The 23235-nt window shown below is 38.3% G+C and overlaps 8 protein-coding genes across 12 annotated transcripts; 4 read left to right on the forward strand and 4 right to left on the reverse strand.

The window, feature by feature from the left end:
• Positions 1–257: 257 nt before the first annotated feature.
• On the forward strand, positions 258–1662 carry LOC9300655 (uncharacterized protein At5g39865). The gene has a single exon (XM_021016177.1). The coding sequence runs from the start codon at positions 633–635 to the stop codon at positions 1446–1448; it is 816 nt and encodes a 271-aa protein (XP_020871836.1). The 5' UTR covers positions 258–632; the 3' UTR covers positions 1449–1662.
• Positions 1663–3097: 1435 nt separating this feature from the next.
• Positions 3098–5309, forward strand: LOC9300656 (probable inactive receptor-like protein kinase At3g56050). Of its 3 annotated transcripts, none has more exons than XM_021031204.1 (5): positions 3098–3445; positions 3531–3995; positions 4079–4272; positions 4359–4491; positions 4567–5309. In XM_021031204.1, exons 1-5 carry the CDS (start codon positions 3355–3357, stop codon positions 5133–5135), a joined length of 1452 nt encoding a protein of 483 aa, XP_020886863.1. In that variant the 5' UTR covers positions 3098–3354; the 3' UTR covers positions 5136–5309. The 3 variants fall into 3 exon arrangements, with proteins under 3 accessions (XP_020886863.1, XP_020886868.1, XP_020886869.1); XM_021031209.1 differs by having other exon boundaries at positions 4082–4272; XM_021031210.1 differs by having other exon boundaries at positions 3540–3995.
• On the reverse strand, positions 5075–8638 carry LOC9300657 (ETO1-like protein 2). Of its 2 annotated transcripts, XM_021031189.1 has the most exons (5): positions 6511–8638; positions 6125–6416; positions 5735–6044; positions 5402–5659; positions 5075–5165 (listed from the first exon to the last, which is right to left on the reverse strand). In XM_021031189.1, exons 1-4 carry the CDS (start codon positions 8445–8447, stop codon positions 5409–5411), a joined length of 2790 nt encoding a protein of 929 aa, XP_020886848.1. In that variant the 5' UTR covers positions 8448–8638; the 3' UTR covers positions 5075–5165; positions 5402–5408. The 2 variants fall into 2 exon arrangements, with proteins under 2 accessions (XP_020886848.1, XP_020886854.1); XM_021031195.1 differs by lacking the exon at positions 5075–5165 and having other exon boundaries at positions 5263–5659.
• Positions 8639–10658: 2020 nt separating this feature from the next.
• LOC9302348 (farnesol kinase, chloroplastic) lies at positions 10659–13045 on the forward strand (the record flags this gene model as incomplete). Its single annotated transcript, XM_021015806.1, is given in 6 exon segments — positions 10659–10874; positions 10876–11028; positions 11830–11897; positions 11981–12112; positions 12278–12393; positions 12500–13045. Coding segments are annotated over 6 exon segments (978 nt in total), but the record flags the coding sequence as incomplete, so codon positions are not given.
• Positions 12969–13904, reverse strand: LOC110229845. Its single transcript, XM_021030875.1, has one exon. The coding sequence runs from the start codon at positions 13331–13333 to the stop codon at positions 13073–13075; it is 261 nt and encodes an 86-aa protein (XP_020886534.1). The 5' UTR covers positions 13334–13904; the 3' UTR covers positions 12969–13072.
• A 220-nt stretch (positions 13905–14124) lies between these two features.
• LOC110229841 (SAGA-associated factor 11 homolog) lies at positions 14125–15643 on the forward strand. Of its 2 annotated transcripts, none has more exons than XM_021030866.1 (4): positions 14125–14242; positions 14443–14537; positions 14778–15089; positions 15199–15643. In XM_021030866.1, exons 2-4 carry the CDS (start codon positions 14499–14501, stop codon positions 15391–15393), a joined length of 546 nt encoding a protein of 181 aa, XP_020886525.1. In that variant the 5' UTR covers positions 14125–14242; positions 14443–14498; the 3' UTR covers positions 15394–15643. The 2 variants fall into 2 exon arrangements, with proteins under 2 accessions (XP_020886525.1, XP_020886519.1); XM_021030860.1 differs by having other exon boundaries at positions 14133–14242; positions 14461–14537.
• Positions 15644–16579: 936 nt separating this feature from the next.
• LOC9302349 (RING-H2 finger protein ATL63) lies at positions 16580–18357 on the reverse strand. The gene has a single exon (XM_002866229.2). It carries the CDS (start codon positions 17626–17628, stop codon positions 16693–16695), a length of 936 nt encoding a protein of 311 aa, XP_002866275.2. The 5' UTR covers positions 17629–18357; the 3' UTR covers positions 16580–16692.
• A 2033-nt stretch (positions 18358–20390) lies between these two features.
• LOC9302350 (ran-binding protein 1 homolog c) lies at positions 20391–22323 on the reverse strand. The gene is made up of 4 exons (XM_021015540.1): positions 21986–22323; positions 21723–21874; positions 21491–21616; positions 20391–20895 (listed from the first exon to the last, which is right to left on the reverse strand). Exons 1-4 carry the CDS (start codon positions 22135–22137, stop codon positions 20666–20668), a joined length of 660 nt encoding a protein of 219 aa, XP_020871199.1. The 5' UTR covers positions 22138–22323; the 3' UTR covers positions 20391–20665.
• Between the last annotated feature and the right edge of the window lie 912 nt (positions 22324–23235).

Genomic DNA, 23235 nt, shown 5'->3' on the forward strand with positions numbered 1-23235 from the left:
TGACCTAAAATATACTACAATTTATAACTTAGAAAAATGCAAAGTATCCATAGATTAGCTACACACCTCTAGCCAAGAAAATTAGATGCTCTAATGCTGTAGAATTATCTTTTTAAGATTTCGTAATTCTAACCATTTCTGTTAAAAATAAATATTTTTTCTTACCCAGCAATTTTAATTCAAAAGAATAATTTAAGTCTTCCTTATTTTTACTAAATGCAGAAAATACTAATCTGAAATTCCAAATTCACCTCACCTGTATTAATTCCAGATTTGATCTTATAATAAGTGTGTTCAACCTATAAATCTTGGAAAATAGAGAAAGCATTAAACAGAATAGTAACTATAATTAGCATCTAATTTTTCACCTAATTATAATTAGTAACGTTAAAATCACCTGTTTTATCACAACCAAATGTTAGAAACCAAAAAAAAAAAAAAAAAGTAACAAAACCAAATAAGGAGAGATTTAACAATTCCAAAAATCTTCCAACCACTTTTTTTTTTAACCAGCCCTCTCTCTTCTCTCTCTCTCTTCTTCCCCAAAACTCCATTTCTCTGCAAATCCCACACAAACCCTAATTTTAGTCTCCCCAAATCTTCAACTCTCACCGCCGTTTCTACCACCGTCAATGTGGCGGCCGTGGCGTAAATCGTCGGTCAAAATTCACGACACATACTCTCCAACCACCGCTTCCTTTAAAGACATCCACCATCTCTGCTCCGACGATCCACCTTCCTACCCTTCTTCTCCTTCTCCATCTCCAAAAAACGCTTCTAGAGTTTTCCACCGAGTCCGCGCAGCTAATTTGATCCTCAAATCGTGGCCTACTCGTCAATCTAATCAGCTCCTCCGCGCAGATTCCGAACCTATCAATCTACGCCGGAATCTAAACCTAGAATCAGATTCAAAACAATCGAAGACCAAAACCGAGCCAGATGTACGGATTTCAATCCCAGGCGCAGAGAACAGCATCGTCGTCTACTTCACAAGCCTCCGTGTGGTTCGTCCAACATTCGAAGCCTGCAAATCCGTTACATCGATCCTCCATAGCTTCCCCGTACGAATCGACGAACGAGATCTCTCAATGGACGCGTCATTCTCCACCGAGCTACAACGAATCTTCGGGAAGGATGAAAACCAGAACCAGACGAAGACGCCGAAGCTGCCGCGAGTGTTCATCGGTGGTCGTTACATAGGAGGAGCGGAGGAGGTGAAACAGCTTCACGAGATCGGAGAGTTGAAGAAGCTTGTACAAGAGTTGCCGAAGATTGAACCAGGGGTATGTGAGATGTGTGGTGGTCATAGATTCGTACCGTGTAAGGATTGTCACGGTAGCCATAAGGTTCATACGGAGAAGCTAGGGTTCAGAACTTGCTTAACCTGCAACGAGAATGGTCTCGTCAGGTGTTCTTCTTGTTCATTTCCTCATCTCCAGCCTAATTAATTCCTAGATTTTCAGTTTTTTTTTTTGGTTTAAATTTCTGATACGAGAAATTGGAATAATTAAATATTTGTTTTTAATCTAATTTTTCAGAAGTTTCCAATTTGTATAATTCGTAATGGAAAAGAGGTAGCTTCAGATTTGTTTTGGATAATTAGATTCGTCAAAAGAAAAACAAATCATTAGATCATGTGATGTGAACGTGATTAGCAGCTAAGTATTATTTGCTGTCGAAGATTATAGTATGTAAGTGATACTCTATTTTTCGAATTTTAAATTATAGATCTAAATGTGGTATGGAAGAAAAAAAAAACGAAAGGTCTAAATTGTGCTTCTAGCCTTCTAGCATAGTTGAATATTTTAATTTCAAAAATAGCAAAAAAAAAAAAAAAAAAGAATAAATTTTGCAAAAGTAGCAAAGATGAATAAATTGATGGACGATAACACATTTCTGGCCTACGAAAGAATGTATATATACATGTGCATGGTACATTTGGTGTTATTATTTCCAATTATGACATTATTATTATTAATTGATTTATAAAAATTATAACGCTTCATATATGGAGGATTGATTGTCCGTCCATATCATTGAGTTAACGTACGAAATAATATTTGGTTGTTTGAGTTTATATTCAGATCAAAATTTCCGAAAATAGGTGAAATATAACCATTGGTCCATTGCAAAGATTATTAATTTTTAATCATCGGAAAAAATGATTATTAGTTTTTAATGATTTGGTTTGTAATTTTGTTTGTTATTTTGTAGATGCGATTGACTAAAACCCTGCAATACCATAATTTTAAAATTAATATTATGAACTTGTAAAATGTAACAACTCTAGTGAATTGTTATCTACTTAATTTAAATTGCCAGTGGCTTTGATCACTTTTTTATGGTTTTAAAAATAAGTAACAAATTATATAAATATTGGTTTCTACTTGTTAATACTCTCTCCGTTCTTTTATAAATTATGTTTTAAGCTTATATTTTTGTTCTTAAATAGATAATATTTTCAGTTTTCGATGCAATATTAATTAATTTTTTATTAGTTTTGATGATTTTTATTATGCAGATTATTTTTTATTGATTGATTAGATAATAAATGATGTTTTTGTTTAGAATTAAATAAAAGTTAAATGATTTATTAATCTGTGTATTTTCTTAAAACCTCAAATATAAAAGAACGATGCAGTAATATATTACTCTAAATTTTATCCAATAAATTCCACCATATTAAACCTAAAATTATAGCCATACAAAAAAAAAACTAAAATTATAAGGTATTTTATAATACCTTTTTCTCAATTAATATATAGAGGTTATGTTTTGGTTGTTGTTGTGTGTATGTATGACTTACAGCTACTCGAAGCCGGGTTGTATCGAGCAATCACTGACCCATTGATACTTCGACCAATCGAGTAGCCGTGCGTTGCATTTGTACACATGCTAATATATGCCAAAGAACTAGGTATTTTAATTTGCATGAGAATCTTGTATGTTTCAAAGCCGTTATCGTGTCGCATATTTAGATTAGTCTAGCTACAAAATCAAGAACATATTTCTTAGTGAAAATTAAATTTGGTAAAAGAAATATATGACAATTGCGTAAACCTGAATAAAAACTTATCATGATTTAACTTCTATGACTTTGTTAAGTAACTTCCACAAGTGTCAAGTGTGTATAATAAACTTCAAACTGTTGTTGCTTTTCTAAAAGAAAAATCTTAAAGAGAGTAATGAAAATTGGTCGTTGGGTTTATGATAATTAAAAAAGGTTGAAAGAGTATTAGCAACCGTTGATTAGTCTTCTTGATCCTCAACGACGACTTCAACTGCTCCTCCAACATTCTCTTCCTTCCTCCTTCTTTCGGTAACAAACCACAGAAGCAAACAAATCAATCTCCTATGAGTTCCAATAGACGGCGGAGATTCATTCTCCGAACAGTATTCTCCATCATCTTCCTCACCTTTCTTCCTCTGACTCTTAACTCTCAAGGTAGTTTCTTTTGATCCTCATCTCCCTGTTTCTCTATGCAATCTTTTGCGTGTCTCTTTAAATGATGACTATTCATTTCTTGAAGAGATTGTAGAAGTCTTTGGTTCTTCTCAAGATCACTTATCGATCCAGCCCAGAGTTTATGGGAACCGTCGCAGCTTGATTGATACACCTCTTCCTGGCAAATCCCCTGCCCTGGATGCCTCCCCGCCATCTCCGGAATCTGCAATCTTCAGAGATCCCCTGCCGCCTCAGCCACCACTAGAAGGCGACAAAACCCCGAGCCCTCCTCAAAGTGGTGTGAGATCACAAACACCAGAGAACCCTCCTGCTATTACTCCTTTGCCTGTACCTCTGGCTCCACCTCCATCTCCTCCTCCGTCTCCAGAAACTACAAAGAAGTCTTCCAAAGTTTATATGATCGTCGGCATAGTCGTTGGCGTATTCACAGTCTCGGTAGCATTAATCATCATCTTTCTTATCCTCAGTCGAAAGATTCCAATCAAGCCTTGGACCAACAGTGGCCAGCTTCGAGATGCTCTTATCGCAGGCAAACACACTCTTCAGTCTTCACCTCTCTTTTTTCTCTCTCTTCATATCGAATTTCTTTAATTTTATAGTTTTGTATTGCAGCTGATGTTCCGAGGCTGCAGCTATCTGAGCTGCAAGCAGCCTGCGAAGATTTCAGTAACGTCATCGGATCTTTCTCAGACGGCACCATTTATAAAGGAACTTTGTCCACTGGTGCTGAAATCGCCGTTGTGTCTATTGCAACTGGTTCTCGTGCAGCCTGGTCCACCGCCATGGAAACACAGTTGCTACAGAAGGTATCAGAACTTCGCTTGCGCTTGTCTTGAACAATGAACAAAGATTGGCATTGCCATTGATGAATAACTCTGCTCTGTTTCTGCAGATGCATAACTTATCCAAAGTGGATCACAAGAACTTTCTGAATGTGATTGGTTATTGCCATAATGAAGAGCCCTTTAACCGAATGCTGGTTTTTGAATACGCTCCCAATGGATCCCTGTCCGAGCATCTGCACTGTGAGGATTTCATCTTCCCCAGAAATCTTTTTTGATTTAACTGAATACAATCTTTGAACTGATCTTTCATGGCAGCTCAACACGTGGAGCACTTGGACTGGCCTACCAGACTCAGAATCTTCATGGGAATAGCTTACTGTCTAGAGCACATGCTCAATCTCAACCCACCCATCTTGCACTCCAATTTGGACTCCTCTTCTGTCTACTTGACTGAAGACAACGCCGCCAAAGTCTCCGACTTTTCTGTCATCAACTCCATCTTTCCCGCTAAGGAGGCTTCCTCGAGCAAGAACCTTCTAGAACCCTCATTACTTGATACCCAGACCAACGTCTTTAACTTTGGTGCCGTTGTGTTCGAAATCATCAGTGGGAAGTTACCAGACCCGGATTCTTTGTTTCTTGAACCCAAGCCCGCAAGAGATATTGTGGACCCGAAACTGAAAACGTTTCAGGAGGATGTTGTTGAGAGACTCTTGGAGGTGGTTAGGCAGTGTATGAATCCATACTCAGCTCAGCGGCCAACAATGAGAGAGGTTGTGGTGAAATTGAGAGAGATAACTGGAATAGAAGCTGACGCAGCAATGCCGAGACTGTCTCCACGGTGGTGGACAGAGCTGGAGATCATATCCACAGAAGGAAACTAAAGAGAAAGAAGCCGTCCTTTTAGGTGTCCCCTGTATATATATACACAAATGACACTGAAGTGATGATCATCTTTTTTTTTTGTTCCTCTGCATTAAAAGACTCTTCACTGATACTAAAAAAAGTTGGTTTTGCATAGAAACCATTGGTAAGATTAATAAATGGCAGTTTATTTACAGCATCCATGTATAGAAGAAGAAAATAAAAGTTAAATCTATGTATAGATCGATCCCAATGAAATATACAAATGGGATAATATGGTCGATACCTTCAAATTAATCTAAGCCAAAAATGGTGTTGTCAATGGAAGAAGCTTGATCCTTGGATCTGCTGTAGAGATGGAGCGTCTCGGTGTGGTTAGGGTCCAAACAGAGAGCAGCTTCACAGTCTTGAGTGGCCAATGACAGATTCCCTGTGGCCTCGTGAAATGCTGCTCTGAGATGCAGTGTTTGCAGTTCTGGTCTGAAAGCTATCGCCTTTGATAGCTCTTCCACTGCTTCTGTCTCTCTCTGATCATCCATCAGCACTGCCACACAGACAATCACTTCTTTAACTACTAGAATTTATAAGATGTTAATAGGGAACAGGAAGAGTTAGTTACCGGCAGCTCGATATCTGTAGGGATAAGTTCGCAGAGGGTCGAGTGTTGTGGCCATGTCAAGATCCTCTTTGGCTTTTTCACGTTCACAGTACTCAGACCGTTTCTCGTAGGCTGCTGCTTTGCTGCACGCCTTCTCGATCAGCTTTGTCATCTCCTCACACGCTTCTTTACGTTGGTTCTTCAAGAAATAAACTCGCGCCAGCCCTTGATGTGCACGAGTGTGTTTGATCTCTATAGCGTTCTTATATGCGGTTTCAGCTTGATCTAGCATCCCCAAATCGATGTAGATGCTCCCAAGGTTGTTCAGAGCCTGTAGAAGCATAACAAAAAGATTAATGAGATTACAGTGTGAATAAGAGAAAGAGAAAGGCGAGATATCAAAATGCCAACCTGTCCTTTGCGTAGCCCATCCGAAGGACACTTGAGGGCTTCCTCTAGAACCTGAACCACACAAGAGACCTCGTCCGCATCGAGATTCTTGTCAGCTAGAGCATAGGCTTTGAGAAAAAATGCTTCAAAGGATCGCTGAATAGAGATTGCCTCCTCGGCTTTAGTAAGAGTTTCTTCCACATAACCCATGTCGTATAAAAGCCACCCTTCGTAGACCAACCTCTCTGCCTCAGAAGTAGCCAAGTTCCATGCCATTCGCAAACACCTCATCGCGGCTCCTTGACAATTCAATCTGTCACAGATCACAAAAAAATGTAGCTTTTGTCAACTCCTGAATAATTCACCAATCAGGGTTTGCCTGAGAAACAAAAGATAATTCTTTTTACCTTAAGAGAAGAAGAGATTGTCTAAACCTCAGAAAATTTTTGCTGGGATCATTCTGAAGCATCTGATGAACAACAGCCAACGACCCAATATCATCCACAGCTGACCATCTATCGAAAAGCCTCACCCAACAATCCGCTTCACTCTCTACTTCAAAACATTGCGCGGTCAGAGCCTCCACCAAATCATCTCTCATTTTCCCACCAAACACAACATAATTCGGCTCTAAAGACAACACTGCTCTTAGATCTCTCAAACACCTCTCCCGGTCACCAGTGGCTAAAAATAGCCAAGCCCGCAGCTCGAGACATTCTGGACTAAGTTTGAACTGAACTAATCTATCAATCTCCTCGAAGGCTTCTTTAATCTGCTTTTGTTCGAATTTCATCACGGCTCTGTACTTGTACGGAAAAGTCAATGTCGGGTCAAGTTCAGTGGCGGTTGCTAAATCTTTTAGTTTCTCAACCCCAACATTGTACAGAGATCTTTCCTGGTACATCCATCCATGTGGCTTGTGATTGGAGATGAGAAAGTTCATGAGCTTGTATGCCGAATACCTCTTCCCTTGTTTATATTCAGTTCTTGATACCCCAGCCAATGAGTACACATGCCCTAAGCTTGAAGCTAATCTGAAATGAAACTGGGCTGCTTTGTAATCCTTTCTCTCAAACAGAACACATCCCATTTGATGCAAAGACAAAGCCTTTTGCCAGTTTGTGCGAGCAAACTCTCGATTTCTCTCTAGCAATATCAGCATAGGCTCCGTCGTGAGTTTCTCTTCCATGCCTACTTGGCTGAGGAAGTAGTACAGCAGGAACAAACACTCTGAACCCAGATAAGCTAATTGTTCTTTCACTTCGGAACTGCAGAAGAATCTCATCACTTTGGGATTGTGAAGAGACTGAGGAAGCTCTCTCAGAAACACCTGCAAACAAGCAGATAAGAGAAGCGTTGTGCGTTCCTCCAAAGCGTACTCTACAAAGGTTAAAGCTTTATCGAGGTTAGTAACAGAAGCAGCCAATCGAGCCTCACATTCAGACTTCAGATCGTCGCAACAGAACTTGCTGGCTAATTGAAGCAGCTCAAAGACAGTTTCAACACGAAACAGATCAACTCTTTTGATCCTACTATATATGTTCAATGCCACCATTGCCTCAATTGAGATGCCATTTTCCGAGAAATCAATCTCAGAAGTTCTTGATTCCACGAAAGAACCATATAACATGGCCTCAAAAGGACGCGAAAGCGCTGCGATTCTCGACCTAACACACTTAGCCTTCTCTGAACCTACGCAGAAAGAAATGTCGCTAACCTCATCTAGACCAGAAAACTCATCAGCCCTAGAGATTTTAATGTCATCACTACAAAAGTCATCCTCACATACCGTAGAGCATTCACAACCCTCGTCGTCTACATTCAAATCACAACCATGAGTCAAACTAGTCTTGGGACATTCAGTAGCAAGCCCATTACAGTCCATAGATTCAACTCCCACAAGTTCGTATTCTCTCCTAAAAAATCTCAACCAAGCAGACAAAACAACCTTACAAGGGACATCAATGGCGTGCCTCCTAGCATTGAGCAGACACCTACGCAAGAGCTTGGCATCACCGAGACTGCGGAGAACAGCGTACTGCTCAAGGTAGAGCATCGACGTCTCGGATTGTGAGCTGGATTCGATTCTTCGATAGAGATTTGATAATGACTCCACCAAATCGATAGGTTTGAGGTAAGACTCCAAGAGAGGCTCGAGGAGGTCAGTGGTGGGAAACCCATGAGGGAGAAGTGAACGAGATTTGGATTTGGAACTGGATTTGGGATGGCCTAAGAACTTCAACATTCGAAGGCTATCATTGCTGCTTGTAGAGGGAGAGTCTTGTGTAGTAAAGGCGTGGACTTGGGTGCTTTTAAATCTCTCAAAGAGTTTTAGATTGCGCATTTTGCAATATCACTGAGAAAAGGGTTTGATTTTGAAGAAGAGAGAGAGAGAGATGGAGACGGAGAGAGCGAGAGAGAGTTGAAACACACACGCTCTGTCTCCGGTGACAACAAACAGTGCAGAGACAAAAAGGAGAGAGATAGAGAGAGAGAAAGAAGAAGACGATGAAGTGTGATTGTAAATCAAAAGTTTATTTTTAAAAAAGGTCAATAATTTGGAGAGAAAAGAAAAAGAGTGCTTTTTTTTATAAGTAATGGCGTCGAAGTCGATTCTCAAAAAAAAAAAGGTTGAGAATTTTTCTCCCTCCGTTATGCATTTGCAAACCCAAAAACCATTTATATGGAAAAAAATGGAGTCATCATCATCTCTCATCGGTCTTTTTTTTTTTTTTTTGCTTTTTTGGGGGAACAGTTTACGAACTTCATTGAGACTCTAGTTGGTGGTTCTTATTGGGTGCGATACGAACCAGACCACTTTCCTTTTTATTCCTTTTTTTTTTCGTGCGACGGCCCGGGGCTTTTTTTTTTATAAAAAAATTTACATATAAAAAAGGCCCAAATATTTTTTAAAAATATTATTAATATGAGAATTATATTTTAAGAGGCCTAATTATTTATAAGAAAATGTATAAAAAGGCCCAAAATTTTTAAAATAACAAAATATATATATATATATATATATATGGCTGTTAATTTGTGAAAATTTTGGTTTATTAAAGAGTTATCTGATGATTATATATAGTTTGGAGAATATAAATAAATAAATAAGATTTTTGGTTCGTTTTGGTTATAGTTAAAACAAGCCTCTTTTACTATCCAACGTCATGGTTCATGTGATGCCAAGATAGGTAGGTTTACTAGTTATGTGCTTTCTTATCGGTTATCTCCTATCTAAACACTTGAGCTTTACATTTTAAGATTATTAATCAACGACAATTTTAGTCTTATTGGTAGATTAGTTGTGATTTAAATGACAAGCAAAGAAGTGGTCTTGTATTATGTAAATAAACCATTATGACAACACGATTTTAAAATATTGCAAACCCTTTCTTTACTGATTGTTAATCATTTGTTAATGGAGTGTTTGATCTCGCTAGGCATTACCAATGGCGCATTCGCATCTGATTGCTCGGACATGATATCTATCCTAGACAACCAAGACGCTTGGCCATCTTTCGCAGCAGAAATGGCCTCTTTCCGATCTCTCGTTTGTTTTTTTCCGTCGTTTAGCATTAGATTTGTTCCTCGAAGTTTTAATACTCGAGCAGATTGTTTAGCTAAAAAAGCTCGGGCTAGGAATAGTCTATTTTCCCATGTAAGTTCGTCGGTTCCTGATTGGCTCTTCCTAGCGGAGAGTCTCTTTCCGATATCTTAATAGAAATGGTGTTTGAGAAAAAAAAAAAAAAAAAAAAAAAAAAGCAAGAGACGTGTGGTCATGTGTCTCGGCAACCCATGTGAGGGAATCTGATCACTTTTTTTTTTTTTTTTTTATGCTTCTCGAATCTCTGAGTATTTGCACAATAATTGAATTGTGTTTCATAAAACTAAATTATTTATTAATCATAAAATGATTTGATGAAATCAAATTGTGGTCCGTCTAGTTGACTTAGCAGCCCGAATTATATAGCAAATATAAGCCCAAAATAGGCCCACAATAACAAATTGTGGTCCGTCTGGTTGACTAATGATTTGTAACGCTGGGAGTCTGGAGTCTGGACTAGGAGTATCAAATTCAACCTATAGGTAACAAAATTATAAAAACTTGAAAGTTGAAACGATCTTCCATCTCGCACATTGGTGAAAGGGAGACGTATTTCCAAATTCGTTTTCTTGATGAGCATGGCACATCTGTCGAATTTTTCCAGTAAAACGGGTTTTATTCTCGGATAGATAGTTTGTTGTCACGGAACAAACTATCCGACGAATCATTCATTATATGTTGATAGTTAATTCTAACTAAACCTATCCGAATCCAAGTAGAACTAAACTAAAATGGCTTTAAACCAAAAACTAAATAATCAAACCAAATCACACAAAAGTAGAACAAAGCTGAAACCGAAAATAGTAAAACACTCCTTTTGGGAAATAAATAGGGAAATATCCACTTCCACCTTCTTTTGGGAAAAAAATAAAAACAAACCAAATTTTGTCAAACAACTAACTACCAACCAGTGACTGTCAAAAAAATTAGTAAATGCGATGAAAAAAGTAATGGAAGAAAAGGTCGTCGTCGTCTCTAGTGTTGCAGAAAATGGCAACTACTACTAAGCTCTCCGTTCTCTGCTGCTCTTTCATTTCATCTCCTCTCGTTGACTCTCCTCCTTCTCTCGCCAACATCCCTCGCTTCTTCTCTCCGATTCCACGATTCCTCACTACTAGCTTTAGATCGAGCTCTAGGTTTCCGGCGACCGAAATCCGTAAGTCTACTCGGAGTCTAACGACGTCGTCTTCCACTCGCCGCCGTGATGTTTCCGGGAAATTCAGTTTTATCAGATGCCTGCGCGTTTGGAATCACTAGCATCGTTGCGTTCTCTTGCCTCGGTTTCTGGGGAGAGATTGGCAAACGTGACCTCTTGGACCAGGTTCGATACTTCAATTTCACTTATATGTACACGCAGGCGTCGATTTGTTCAACTTTTTTGGAATTTTGCTCGATTCTGCAATTTCTGGTTAAAGCAACTTGAATTCAGCAGACTAGTTGTAGTAGCTAATTCGAGTAATGTAGGCATTAATGGCGAGAATCATAACTCTTATTACTTCAAGAGAAATTATATAATGTGGATGGAGACGTATTTTAGGATAGAATACAGCGATAAACGTGTAGTGAAGAAAATTGGAAAGTAACCCCAAATCTGGTAAATTAGAAGGAAATTTGCTCAGAAACCAATTTGGGACTGAAATGTTTTTTGTAATCCGTGCGTAACTTGAAGATTCAACTACTATATGAATTTGTAGGTCTAAATGTTGCACAATTTGTTTGCTTTACTTTGTAGAATTATTTCATGGCTTGTTTTTTTTTCCTTTCTCTTATGTGTACTGTACAGTTTCTCTTCAGTGACTTGTTTTTCTTCATGTAATTTGGTTAGGAGTATAGGAATGTTAGTTAGTTATCTTCTTTATGGTGCTGGTGGACATTGGACTTTGAAACTGCTGAATACGATGATTATTAAACATTTTTGGTTGGGGAAGACTTGTAATGGCTTCGGCTACTAGATTTTGTTTCTCTGACCTTATTGTGACCTAGATATCATCTCAGAACCCATTGTATTTATAAGAGCCACAGGCTGTCTGATTTTTGGCTGGCTCAACTTTCATGGTTTTAATGACTGAGGCATTGGTTTAGCATCTGTGGTTGACATTGGTGTTATTTCTTGTTTTTTCAGAAACTCATCCGGAAGCTTGTGCATATAAATATTGGGCTAGTTTTTATGCTTTGCTGGCCGCTGTTCAGGTAATACGGAGTGAAAGGATCGATTTTGACGAACCAGCTTGCTTTTCTGCTTCACCAGTTTATTCCAATATCAATTGTTTCAGTTCTGGAATCCAAGGAGCGCTTTTCGCATCTCTTGTACCTGGACTCAATATAATAAGGATGCTATTGCTGGGGCTTGGAGTGTACCACGACGAAGGAACGATCAAGTCAATGAGCAGACATGGAGATCGCAGGTAGCTGAATTGGACAAAGTGTCTGTCACATGTTTTTGAACTAAATCTGATCGCAATATCCAACCATTTCTTAGCAATCTTGGTTTCTATGATCAAGATTCGGTTCATCTGTTTGTTATTGCTTTTGTCACTTCACAAAGTGTCTATAGTCGCTCTCTGCATCAGGGAACTACTCAAGGGACCGCTTTACTATGCACTGTCAATCACATCAGCCTGCATCTTCTATTGGAAATCATCCCCAATCGCCATTGCAGTCATATGCAACCTTTGCGCAGGAGATGGTACGTACAGTTGGCTCTGCTTTGATTCAATAACATTAGCAACTTTTGTATTGGGAATTTGAATCCTTTGAATGATGATTCTACTACACACACTTGCTGTTAAAAGGTATGGCTGACATCGTGGGTCGGCGGTTTGGAACAGAGAAGCTTCCTTACAACAAAAACAAATCATTTGCTGGTAGCATTGGAATGGCCACCGCGGGGTTCTTAGCATCTGTTGGGTATATGTACTACTTTGCTTCATTCGGTTACATCGAGGATAGCGGGGGAATGATTCTTCGTTTCCTCATCATCTCTTTAGCATCAGCTCTTGTGGAATCACTCCCAATAAGCACCGACATTGACGACAATCTCACCATTTCCTTAACCTCTGCCTTGGCCGGTATTCTACTCTTCTAAAAAGGCCCTCTCTTTGTTCTGTATCATCAAATAAAGGGTCGAGCTTGATTGCTGCTATGGAGGTAAGACTGCATTCATAATTCCCATCTTCTTGTGTATGTACGTATTAGTGAAAGATCTCATATTGTTGTTGTCTACAGATCTTATTTTTCAACTGCAATTGCAGTTGGGTACAATGTTGTAATGTTCTATCCATTAGTGAGAGATATGATGACGAACAGAGGCTTCTACAATTTGTAACAGATACTTAATACATGCTTGTTTGTTATTTGGCCTATGGCTATGTGGAAATCGATTGTTTGCTTACAACAGGTGAGGGCTTGAGTGTCCCGCTCCAGGAAGCCTCTTCTGACAGGTCGGACTGGTGACTGTATCGGCGTTTCAGACAAGGAAGCAATACAAGGAACAAGAGAAAGACGGCAAACCCGATGACAAGAACTACCGTCAAGATCTCACCATGCATGGCGTAGTGTCTGTCTCTAGTGAAAGGAAGTCGTTCGCCATCTTCAGGACTCAAGGCCTCGGCCGTCGAAGTAACCATTAGAGAGGTAATCTCAGATATTCACGAATCTCAACTCTTTAGCTCATACGGTCATACCTGCTTCATACATCATCTTTGGGAGGTTTGTTTCGACTTGGGAGAATATGTATCAAATGAGAACAATATGTCACCACAGAAGGAAAGAAGAGTTAAAATGTATTTCTTTGGAGATAATTTAGTAGATGGATTTTTGCATAAAGGTTGGTGTAGAAAGTGAGACTGGGACGTTCGTTGGTGATTGCTCTACTACATATGGGGGTTGGATTGGTCTCTTCTGTGCGACGTCGCTTTCGTATATTTGAATGAAATCCTTATCGTGTGGCTCCCATAACCGACTCCGTGACTTTCCCGGAAATTTCCTCAAGAAAGAAGAGACCTCGTGTCTCATGTTCTTTACTTCTTCTTCTGCCCTTATCCAGATGAATACAAAAACTAATTACTCTTTGATTTGGCCCATTTTACAATTACTAATTTCTTCACGCATTCTTGAAATAGAAGAAAACGTGGTATGCTTGTATTAATTGGATGGTTCTGAAAGAGACATTTTCAGAAGAAACAAAAAAATGCAAATGTGCCAAACTAGAAGAAAGCTAAGTACTGTAAGTAGAGATTTTTGAATGGGCGCTGCCAAAAAAAAAAGAGAGAAATTTGAATGGGCCATGAGATGGGCTTTTGATAAAAGACGACGTGGAGCAGCGTGGTTCCTTATTCGGGGTCACGGTGAAAGGGGAACCGTGTCGTTTATATAATTAAGAGAAGAAACGCTTGCCGTTTAATGTTTTAGCTGCCTCGGTGCCGTGGCAGGTCATGATTGGTTGTTTCCCCGCCGAGCGTAAAGTTTAACAGATCGAGAGAGAAAAACTCTCTCTCCCTCCTCCTCCGTTCTCCGTCGCGACTCGGCTCTATAGTGTAAGCTTTCTGATTCGATGGCGATTTCGTTTCTGTATCAGTGCTTTTAGACTTGATTTGTTTTATTGTATGATTTGATTTGGAACCTGAAACAGTAAATCTGTGATGAATTGGTAGAGTGATCGACTTTTTTGATATTTGGGGAAATTCGCTTTTATCAAGGGCTCCTGATGGTGATAGAAATCTCTCTTTACGATTAGGTTTTGATTTTCTCGCAGACATTTTGGTGAGCATTTCGTGTTATAGAGGATTTTCAATGTCTGGCGCAGAGGATAATAAATCTTCCCATGCTGAGGTATTTGTTCATCTGATGAATTCATTTACTGTTTATATGTACATATCTTCTATTGACATCATTACTAGGAGACTAGTTAGAATCTTGGTGCCAATTTGAAAGATAAAGAAAGGGAATTTGTTTGTTAATTCCACATCCTCGTTTTTTAAAACTATTAAGATTTATCCTCTTTCTTAAAGTAAATTCCTAGTGGAAACTAAGTTAGATTTACGTTTCTTTGCTCTTGAACTTTGTTTGCAGCTTTCGTCCCAAGTTTTTCTTGATCTTGTGGATTCGGTGATTGCTGATGTAGCATCTGAGTGTCATCGGGTAGCACGACTAGGACTTGATCGTGATTTGGAGGTAGTAGAAGAGGAGTTGAGGTTGTCAGTGGAAGCGCGTGCTAAGGTCGCTGATCCTAGCAACAACCTTGAAACCAACACCAAATTTGTTGTTGATATTTTTGGTCAGACTCACCCTCCTGTAGCTACTGAAGTGTTCAACTGCATGAACTGTGGGCGACAAATTGTTGCAGGAAGGTTTGCTCCTCATCTGGAAAAATGCATGGGCAAGGTGATCTATTACATGCCTCCTTGTGCCCGTGAGATATACTATTCCAAAACGTGTTGTTTTGTTTATCCGCTGGTTCTTATTTCTGTTTTCTTTGGCAATCACCTAACAGGGAAGAAAGGCTCGTGCCAAGACAACCAGGAGCACAACAGCTGCCCAGAACAGGAACGCACGACGCAGCCCAAATCCGCGATATTCTCCTTATCCAAATTCTGCTAGTGAGAACCAGTTAGCAAGTGGATCACCTGGTGTTGCAGGTGAAGACTGCTCAAATGGCACAGTCCGAGAGAACGTGAAAGGAGACTGAAGCACGACCAGTGAGAGGCTTATACTGAACGACAGTGTGGCTAGTAACTGACTCGACCAGACTGGTATAAATCGTATTGCTAGGTTTATATTCAGTTCACAAAAAGAGAGAAAAGAGGCACAAAAGGAAAAGTAAGTAGCTGAGGTTCATAATGTAGCTATTTCACCAGCTTAACAACCTTGGCATGTCAATTACAGATTGAAATGAAATGATTTTTTGGGGTATCAATATATTAGTACGTGCACCATCATGTTACAAACTATTAACAGAGAAACTGTAGAGTCCTCAATCAAGCAGTTCCCACTGTTGTATTGGGATTGTTGAAGTCTTTGGAGGAAAAGAATAGCAGACTTCCGGACCCCTGTCAAAGGCAACTCCTGCGTGGTTGCGCTACGGTTCATATCGTTGTTTCTCGCCCTCAGTTTGTCCAATGATTAAATTTATCATTTAGAGGGTTGTCTTGTATTGTACAGATATTAAAGGTTAAACAGTTGACTCAAGGAGGACATAGAGATAGGTTTACCTTGTTGGAAAGCTTATCAACCTCATCACTCACTCCATCGATTTTGGCCTCTTCTTTATTTCCCATTCTGTGAATAGGTTAGGTTTTGTCTTTAGGGGAAAGACTTGACTTGAAGAAATGTGAGTGATTTCAGGGTTTAGGTCTAAAAATACAACGAGTGTTAGAGTAAGCAATCAAGAAAGTAAACTTTTGAAAACAACCTCTCAGCTCATTTTAAGGAAATCATACTTTGATTGAAGACTAGAAATATCATAAAGGTTATATGTTGTGGTCATTATAAAGTTAACGTTTCTCTTAATTGATCACTCGTTTTCGATATCTATTTAGTTCTAAATCGATGTATGTACATGAAAGAGACTAGTCTTAAATAAAACTGCAAAGCATGGTGGTGTCCTACCGAATACGAAATGATATGGAAGATAGAAGATGAGGCCAAGAATATTGGAAAATACAAAAGCATAATTTTAAGTTTGCAACAATAAGTTCAACAGTAGTTAGTTGCTTTTGATTGATCCCAACCCAACCAAATGAGAAGTGAGTGATGTATCCCTCTGAGATTCTCTCACTATCGCTTTTTCATCTTTCGAAATCACAAGTCCAGATTTTTTACATGAAATCTTCTAATCTTCTAATTAGATTAGATTTTGCCTTTCCATTTGAAGAAATAATCATACTGATTAGCTTAATCAAATAGATTACCTCTTTAGGTTATTCATGTTTCATTTCCAAAATTGTTCACACTTCACAACATTTTTTATATTATCTATATAACACTTTTACTTAGACGAATCTTGCCTCGCCGTCGGGAACACTTTGTTACGCTCCGATCTACTACTACTTAACATTCTCATCAACGAACTCGATGCTGATGACGTCATTGACATTGATCTTCTCCGATCACTTCTTGATCCTCCACCGTTGATCTCCTCATCATCAAACACTTCAATTCTAACCTCTTCTTCTACGACGTCTCCGTCATCATCCCCTGTTTTGAGATCATCCTCCTCCATTACAGGAAGAGACACTGAAAATCTCCGATCACCGGCGTTATTTTCGTCTTCTCCGGTTGGAAAAATTTGCAATCTAACCTCTGCTTCTTCTTCGACGGCGTTAACGGCCGGCTTGAGGTTTTCTTCATCGGAGGCCACGGCGAGAACAGGGGATCGACAGAGAGGACAAGTAGAATGAGAAGACAACCACATATCTATACACTCTACGTGAAACCCATGTCCACAATTTCTCAACTTTCTTCCAAAATCACCAGCTTCCCACAAACCCAAACATATCACACACTCTTCTTCTTCTTCCTCCTCTTCCTCGTCTTCTTCGTAAACAAACAGAGGAATCGAAGAAATCACTGAAGAATCCAAACCTTTGTCATCGTTTGTTGCAGCAGTAGTAGCAGTAGCAGGAGCATTAACTCCACCATCGAAACCTCCGAGTGAGAGAGAAGGTATGATTCTTGTTGTCGTTACTGTTCTTCTCCGGTTTCTTCGTCTTCTCCGGCGGTTTCTACCGGCGGCGGAGAAATCTTGATGAGAGGGAGACCAGAAAAAGCGAGCGTAGAAATGAAGAAGCAAGACGAAGAGGACGACTAAGAGAAGGAAGACTAGAGCAGCTAAAAGGACATTGGAGTTGTAAGAAGATAAGATCTTGAGGAAGCTTGAGAGACTGCTTTTAACACTCATTGAGCCGTCTTCTTCTTCGCTCATAATCTTGGAGGGACTTCTCTTTTCTCTCTATGATTTCTTTATTTGTTGGAGGGCCAACTATATATGTGTGTAAATCAAAATTACGTATATTACGAAGAAAAAATGAAATAAATATATTAGTCATTTTCCTTTATATTATAAACCCATAAAATCAGGATATTTGGTCAACAATAATTTCTAAATTTTAAGAATATTTAAAGGAAGTAGCTAAATGCCTAATTCATTCTTGAACCAATTGTCTTCCCATTTGTCATCCTGAAAATAATATTGAGGAAGGAAAGATAAATCCTAATGAATATGGATTACATGCATAATCATTGTTTGGAATATTGATGAAATGTGATGTGTAGAAGTGCTTGAAGAGAAAGTTGTGGGCCTTTGTCTTTTAGTGTGTTGTGGTTGCAACCAAACTAATAGAGTGGAGGTTGTGAGTTTAAAAGAATGGTGGGGTTTGTTTTGTAACTATATATTATTAATCAATCTATAAGATATCTTATAAGTTTTATTAAAATGTTTTATATACACTCGCATTTAGGTTCAACACATCCCTTACCACTAAACAACTTACAAAGTAATCTCAATACATCAGGGTAATCTTACGTTCCGATAACATATCTCTTATATTATCATTTAGTAGAAAAATAAGTCATACAACGCATTACAATACCATTATAATTATTCATTTCAATTATTTGATTTCTTTAAAGAGTTGTTTAATATTCCTTCTCGTCGCTTATATTTTAATATAAGAAAAATCAGAACACATCCCCTATAAATCGTGGAAGATTCGGAATTGTTTGTAGTCGCAAGAATAAATACGTAAGATGAAGAACTAAACATATATAAGAATAAGAAGAGATTAAATCGTTTATCAAAAATAATAATAAGAGAAATAGGTAATGGAGGTCACATGAAAGTTAGCTTAGAAAAGAAGGCAAGTAGGGAGAGAGATCGGAAGATTTTACGTGAACATAAAGCAAAAGTGGAAGACGAGGAACGCTATGCAATTTTTTCCATCAAAATCTCTTTACACGTTTCTCTATTAATCAAATCTTATACTCCCTCCGTTTCAGTTTAGTTGTCGTTTTAGGATTCAAATTTTGTTTCATAATAATTGTCGTTTTAGGTTTTCAATGCAAATGTTTGGTGAAAATTTCAGTTTTATTCATACAGTTTTAATGTTTTGGCCAATGAAATTTTTTATAAAATATATTAATAAAAAGTAAAACATAAAATTTAATGCTTTTTTAATTTGTGTGAAAAAATCTTAAACGACAATTTAAACGAAACAGAGGGAGTACTACTTTTATTCGTTTTTCTCAAAAAGCATATATTATAATATCATATCGATATATACCTGTGACATATATATTCGATGTTCACATGACCTAACCACGAGGAGCTTGGTGAAACTTGTAAATCTTTAAAACTAAGTGACTCGTCAAGGCGACGGAGTTTACCTAAATAAGAACAAATCCCCATGATTTTTAAAATGATACTAGTTTTCACTTCTCAATATTATAGTACTATAGAATAATAGTAGAATTATGCTTCCTAAATTTCGGTTAGCTTAAGGGTCATTCAAGAATATCAGAGTTTTCTTTTATCTTTGCATTATTTCACATAGAAGTGCAGGTATAGTACTTGAGTGGCATAATAATTGTTTGTCAAATAGGTGTGAGAAAATGACTTTCCATGAAAATGGCAGTCATGGAAATAATAAGAAAGATATAAATGTAGATAGGTGAGGGAAGGAGGGATTAGAGTCTAAAGAACTTTATTGACCAAAAGTGACTCTTCTTCCCATAAAATAAGGATTGCAGTTGCAGTTGCCAACACCACCCTACTCCTTATTTGGGTCTTTCTTTTTCCAACTTCCAAGCATTTTGCCTTCTTTACTTCTTTTTGACCTTTTTTTTTTGAGTTATGGGTCCTAGTTAGAACCAAATTTTATTTTGGTTTGGATTATATATGAGCATTCTTGCATATAGTTAACTAAGATTGAAACTTGCTTATTTAGAAGTATTCTTGCATATATTTGACTAAAATATGATTTTTAATGAAGTTTGGTTCGGTCGGGTTTGTTTTTTTCGCCATTAATAGTAATAATAGTTGGCTACAACGTACAATTATATTTAAGAAATAGTTACCACTGACATCAAACTTTAAGTAAAGTATCATACATCCACTTACTGGTGGTATTGTGAAGATAAAAATTGAAAAAAATACATTTAAGTGTTAGATATGAGACTTAAAAGCTACAAATTGATGAAATATAAGGCAGGAGGAACAGCTCATGGCCGGAGGGCGGAGGGAAATTAAATGGCGAGGCAAGAGAGAAGAGAAGTGCTTAAAACATGGTGTTATTTGTGGTGGAGCCTTTCGTATTATGGTTTTACCGGTGTAATGTCCATGCAATCTGTTGGGCCCTAAATTAAGTAGTTTTTACTTTTTAGAAGCACCACATTATCATCCCCTATTTGCTGCAACACCAATATTAGATGTGTAAATGGTTTAGTATGGTTTAGATAGGCTTTGTATATAACCGGTTTGTACCGGATACCTTCCTTAAACTGTATATAACGTTTGTACCTATCATTGAAGAAGAATGACAGAATCATTTTAATCATCATCATCTTCTTCCTCGTTTCTCTCTCTCCATCACCTCTCTCCATCACCTCTCTGCAAGACCATCGATTCTGTTCGTTCTATTTCACTAATACGAATTGGAATCTGCTGGTCAATAATCCATTTGGGATGTATTAAGATGAAAGCAAGGATAATAATTTGATGACAAATACTAATATCTTAAGCCAAAACGACACAGTAGAGAGACCACACAATAGTCAAACACTTACAACAACATAAAAAATCTTAAGATTCTCTTTCTCTAAAACAGCGCAAAGACTCGAGCTTTGAGAGACGAGAGTGACTCCTTTTGAAGCTACCATCATGTTCAGTGGCAAGTATAATATCTATATATTAAAATAAAGCAAAGCACACTTGTGATGCCAACAACCAATTTGAATTTGATCACTTAAGTGCTTGCCTCTGTTTTCTTCTCTTCTTCTTCCTTCTCCTTTTTTGCTTCTTTCTCTTCCTTTGCAGGCTCTTTCTCTTCTGCTTCCTTGGCTTTCTCATCATTTTTCTTTTCTTCAACTGATAGATTCTCTATTAAACCAGCAGCCTCGTCGCCCTCTGTGCTCTCTTTCCCTACTTGCTGGCTTTCAGCTATTTCAGTGAACTTCTCCATAAACGTTTTGCAATCTGTTGATGCAACACTACCCGTTAGCCACTTGAGAATCTAAAACAAAAAGACAGATGCAGACATCACAATACCTAGGAGATTTCTCTTTAATCATCACAGAAAAGCAGAATATCAGCTTCTAATTTAACATAAATAAGATTATGGTAGTTGTTTAACATCTTATTGGATCATGGAACCATTATGTTTATTTGTTTAGTAATAAGACTCACAACCCCAGACACCAACTGAGTCTTGGAAAAATGGCGTGAGATGTTAATTCTTAAGAGTTAACACTTTGAGTAGTCATCTAAGACAACAATGTCCCCCTAAAATGAGGCAACATTCCAAGTATTGCCACTACAAAAGCAGTAGGATTTCCATTTCAGTCCCAATCTTTCTATATGGACTTGATGAATCACAGTTCAGGGCAACAAATACAGACTTCAATCATCACAACTAGAGTCTTATAAAGAATACCTTCAAAACCATCTTCCCTGATTCAACTATCACAAATTAAATCTCGAAAACTACTAAATGTACCCACATTACTCTCAATATTGAGAAAACAAGTATACGGGGAATGAGAAAGACGAGGATTTTCACAAGTAAACTTACTCTCAATAGAAGCAAATCGAATGCAGAAAAGCTCATCTTTCAACTCGCCGTCGGAGAAATCAGTAGCGTGCCATAAACAAGACTTCTCATTCCCACTATGTTCCTGAACACTCATCCCAGACGAAACTGCATCATAATTCCAGAAGAGATACATACACAAATTCAGCCCTTAGAAAGAAAAAAAAGTAGATCTTTCAACGAGAGAGACGCAGAAATGAGAGCAACAACATACTGAGATGATTGGCACAGATCTTTAGGGTTTTAGATTGTCTCATAACAAGTCGAACTTTGCCAGTCTGCTTATGCTTCAATAACTTAACAGTTCCAGCTCCTCTCTCCTTCCATTGGTTTCCTTCTTTATCGAATCGATACATCTTCGCTTTCCTACGGATCAAAACACAGAAGACATCTTTTATTCAAATATCCGAGACTAACCTAATCAGAGCAAAGGAAACAGAAATCGGAACTAAAAGAGTAAGAGAACGAGTAACAAACAGATCGAGGACGGCGTCTTCATCTTCCTCGCCGGTGGTGACTGCAACCTCTTCAAGCCTAACGATCGGAGCTACCTGAGCTCCGGTATCTTCATCTTCGTTGACTTCAGCTTCTTCTTCACGGTTCTCGCGCTCTGGCTCAGTGCTCGCCATCTCTGTATTGAGAGAGTGTGTGCTCTGCAACTTTTTGGTCGTTCAATTGGGAGAGAAGAAGAAATCTGGAACCAGGGTTTTTAAACTTTATATGCTAGTTAGGCTTCAGAATTCTCTAACGGGCTAATAGGCCTTAACCTCAGCCCATTTCAGCCCATTTAAGGCCCAGTGCGACAATACATTGGTATATAGGAGGACACTGGAAGAGAAGAAGACTGAAGACATCTTGGCTAAGGAATGCCACAACAAAACCCATTAAGTAATTTATCATGATTCTTGACTAGTTTATCCACACAAAGCACAAAGCACGGAAAAACGGTCTATTTCCCCCCGAAAAGTATCGCATCATAACAGATAGAGCCCAATCTTTGACCCCGGTCATAATGTCCCTGAAATGGAAGTTCAACACCTAAATGTCCCCGAATCGAAAGTTCAACACTTAAATGTCCCTGAATCTGGGTATCGTCGGTTTTAGCTGTAAACCCGAGACCAAACCATGTATTCCCAAAACCAAACCGATTAAATATCCGATTATATCCTGTAACCCGACCCAGTCTCAAATTCATATTTCCCAGATTCGATTTCAAAACCTCACAATCCCCAAATTTAGAACCCTAAATTCCAAATCCCCAATTTCGATTTCAAACCCCAATAATTATCATAGTTCTTCAATAATTCAACAACACAATCATAATTTGATAGCTAAAGAAATACAAATCAATAATTTCATAATAATCTGCTCATAAACCAACAAATCTCATGTTGCTCCATGGAAACTTCGTCGTTCCCGCCGCCGTTGCCCCAACACCAATCCTCGTCGAAGAATCAGCTCTTACACCACCACCACAACCTTTACCTTTACCATAACCGCCGATTTCCCTCTTCTCCTTGCGATCAAGCCAATGATGATACTTGTTATCATCTTCTTCCTCAACAAAGCTAGATCTTTTCACTTTACTCTTCTTCTTCTTCCCATCCATGTTCAGTGTATTCATCTTCACCACATCGAATCCATAAAAAACAGGGTTTGAAGAAAACTTATAAAATCACGAATTCACGATAAAAAAAACCCCAATTTGAAGTTTCACAAAAGCAATT

This window comes from Arabidopsis lyrata, assembly GCF_000004255.2.
Source record: "Arabidopsis lyrata subsp. lyrata unplaced genomic scaffold ARALYscaffold_8, whole genome shotgun sequence".
Classification (NCBI taxonomy): domain Eukaryota; kingdom Viridiplantae; phylum Streptophyta; class Magnoliopsida; order Brassicales; family Brassicaceae; genus Arabidopsis; species Arabidopsis lyrata.